This window comes from Crocuta crocuta, unplaced genomic scaffold (genome assembly GCF_008692635.1).
Source record: "Crocuta crocuta isolate KB4526 unplaced genomic scaffold, BGI_CrCroc_1.0 scaffold1590, whole genome shotgun sequence".
NCBI classification, from domain to species: domain Eukaryota; kingdom Metazoa; phylum Chordata; class Mammalia; order Carnivora; family Hyaenidae; genus Crocuta; species Crocuta crocuta.
In genome coordinates this window covers 6,449-9,794 of record NW_027527372.1, presented here as the reverse complement: position 1 = coordinate 9,794, position 3,346 = coordinate 6,449, and the positions used below count along the sequence as shown (strand labels likewise).

The 3,346-nt window shown below is 35.9% G+C and overlaps 1 protein-coding gene across 1 annotated transcript in view; it reads left to right on the top strand.

The window, feature by feature from the left end:
* The window catches only part of CYSLTR1 (cysteinyl leukotriene receptor 1), a 40,950-nt gene extending 37,653 nt beyond the window's left edge, over positions 1-3,297 (top strand). Inside the window, 2 exon segments of the mRNA XM_077764316.1 lie at positions 2,281-2,954; positions 2,956-3,297. Coding sequence (XP_077620442.1) covers positions 2,308-2,954; positions 2,956-3,289 — 981 coding nt within the window. The 5' untranslated portion in view covers positions 2,281-2,307 and the 3' untranslated portion in view covers positions 3,290-3,297.
* Positions 3,298-3,346: the final 49 nt, after the last annotated feature.

Genomic DNA, 3,346 nt, shown 5'->3' with positions numbered 1-3,346 from the left:
TTGGAAGGAGGATAAGGAAAGTCTTAGGCAAGAAGGGTGTAATTTGAGCTAAAGGGTGAATAGTTTTTGCATACACATAATGAAAGAAAGAGCATTTCAGGAAAAAGAAATACCATGAAAAAAGATAGTCAGACAGGGAAACAAGTAACACCTGTCTCTAGCAATAATAAAATAGTTGTTTCACTGAAATACAATGTGTGTAGGAGCACCTGGGTGTCTCAATTGGTTAAGTGTCCGACTCTTGATATTGGCTCGGGTCATGATTTCTCATTTTGTGAGTTTAAGCCAGAGCCTGCTTGAGATTTTTTCTCTCCCTCTCTCTGCTCCTCTCCTGTTCATGCTCTCTCGCACACTCTCTCTCTCTCTCTTGCTCTCTCTCTCTCTATCAAAATGAAGAAATAAACATTTTTAAAAATAAATATAGGGTGTGTAAAAAGGAAAAGCGAGAGTGAAGTTAGGAAAATTCAGTTGCAACTAGATTGTAGAGATCCTTAAATATCAGGCCAAGAAGTTTGGATTTTATTCTGAAAGCACTCAGTGACCATTGAAAGTTTTAGAACAGAGCATGACATAATTGTAACTCCAATATATGGAAATTATTCTGGGAAGAAGGATGTAGTGAGTAAAGATGGTGGTAGGAAAGACAAATGGTAATTATCTAATACCTTCAAGTGTAGTTCTTAAAACAAAAGTTAATATCAAAAATCTCATCAGCACCATCTAGTGCCTCAGCAAAACACTGCCCAATTTGTGGAAAACCTAGTAATAGGGCTAACAAAAAAAGACTAGATTAAGTTTAGGTAGTTTCCCTTTTTCCCATAATTGGACCTGAGCTCAGGGAACCAATAGTTAGAGGGGGGTAACTGGGGAAAAATACTGAGAAATAAATCAGAAGTTGGGCATAGTTGCCTCATTTTTCTCTTTGATCTTAGATATCCACCGTCAGAATGATTCATCCTCATTTTTTTTTTTGGTCATATACCAACAGTTCTTGGTGAAAAATAATGACATTTTTAATTTAAAAAATGGAAAAACTGGTCAAATTGTTATCAGTAGTAAACCCAAGAAGCTATATCCCACCTACAACCACTACCATAGCTATCTGTTTCTGTATTTATAATTCAGAGACAAGATCAGTCCCCTCCACTGTTGGGACTTCATATTCAGTCAGTGTTTCCACCTTACAAACCCTAATTCTTTCTTACTAGGGAACAGAAGCTGTGTAAAAGTCCAAGAAATAAGACTTAAATAAAAGATTATCCACCATATTATATATTGATGAGTTGCTCCCACTTTCTTAAAAAAAATAAAAGAATCTGGAAGAACACTAGAAATCATTACTTCCACATTGTCTCATCCCTAGCTCTATCTGATCAGAGCTTGTTTACTGCACTAATTGACTGTCTTGATATAGCTTAACTAAATTAGACCAAGTAACAACCTCTTGGTATAAAGATAAATGATCATGTATTGTTGGATAGTATGGGTTTAAGAGTGAGTCTAGGAAGATAACAGGGATAAATATTTACAACAATACCCTTGCCCAGAAAGTATATTTCAACTAGTTATGCTATATCTTTCCTCAGAGCCTTAACTAATGGTGCAGATTTTAGAAACGTGTTTTACCTCTGGAACTTTTTTCTCTCATTAAAACAACTAGATGAGCATCAACCAGCAGATATTACCTAGGAAGCCTTCTTCTTGAAGAAAATAAGCATTTTCATACAAATTGTATTCCCCAAGTGAATTCAATGCTCTTCCAATAGATAGATGATGATAGATGGATAGCTACAGGTAGATAGATGATAGATGAAAATTTATATTTATGAANGCAATAAAAACAAACTCAATTAAAAGGAAGATTTACAGAATAGTACTAGAGTAATATGACTTAAAGAAAAGCAGAGATGTTTTAGCTAGGTCTTGAAGATTAAGAGTAAGTCCACTAGGCAAACTTGGATTGAAAAAAGAGAGGAAAAGAGTTTTCTTGGAGCCTGTAGGACCCAAATTCTTCTCTTGGAGGCAAGGTACAGCTAAATCCCTCTTCATTTCCCCACCACCTGTTTTTCCTACCATGGTCAAAAAGTATATATAATGACACTACAAAGTGAAATCTTAGTACTTCTTGTAATTTATTGTCTGGTAAAAATTGACAAGAAAAAATATATATATAATGTATGTATTTTAGGCACCAAGCAGACATTCCTAGATAAACATGGATGGAGGTGGAAATCTGACAGTTTCTTCTGCCAGTAATATGTATGTATGTATGTATTTTAGGCACCAAGCAGACATTCCTAGAGAAACATGGATGGAGTTGGAAATCTGACAGTTTCTTCTGCCAGTAATAACACGTGCAATGACACAATTGATGACTTCCGCAATCAAGTGTATTCCACCCTATATTCTATGATCTCCATTGTGGGCTTCTTTGGCAATAGCTTTGTGCTCTATGTCCTCATAAAAACATATCATGAGAAGTCAGCTTTTCAAGTATACATGATTAACTTAGCAGTAGCAGATCTACTGTGCGTGTGTACACTGCCTCTCCGTGTGGTCTATTATGTTCACAAAGGCATTTGGCTCTTTGGTGACTTTTTGTGCCGCCTCAGCACCTATGCCTTGTATGTCAACCTCTACTGTAGTATCTTCTTTATGACAGCCATGAGTTTTTTCCGGTGCATTGCAATTGTTTTCCCAGTACAGAACATTAATTTGGTTACACAGAAGAAAGCCAGATTTGTGTGTGCTGGCACTTGGATTTTTGTGATTTTGACCAGTTCTCCATTTTTAATGTCCACATCTTACAAAGATGAGAAAAACAATACCAAGTGCTTTGAGCCTCCACAGGATAATCAGACTAAACATCATGTTTTGATCTTGCATTATGTGTCATTGTTTGTCGGATTTATTATTCCTTTTGTTATTATTATTGTCTGTTACACATTGATCATTNCGTAAAAAAGCTATAGGAATGATCATAGTCGTGACAGCTGCCTTTTTGATCAGCTTCATGCCATATCATATTCAACGCACCATCCACCTTCATTTTTTACACAATAAAACTAAACCCTGTGATTCTGTTCTTAGAATGCAAAAGTCAGTGGTCATAACCTTGTCGCTGGCTGCATCAAATTGTTGCTTTGACCCTCTCCTATATTTCTTTTCAGGGGGGAACTTTAGGAGAAGGTTGTCTACATTTAGAAAGCATTCTTTGTCCAGTGTGACTTATGTACCTAAGAAAAAGGCCTCTTTGCCAGAGAAAGAAGAAGAAATATATAAAGAATAATTTAAACCTATAGCTAATGCAAATCAATGGAAAGATTTTCCCAAATAAGTATTATCT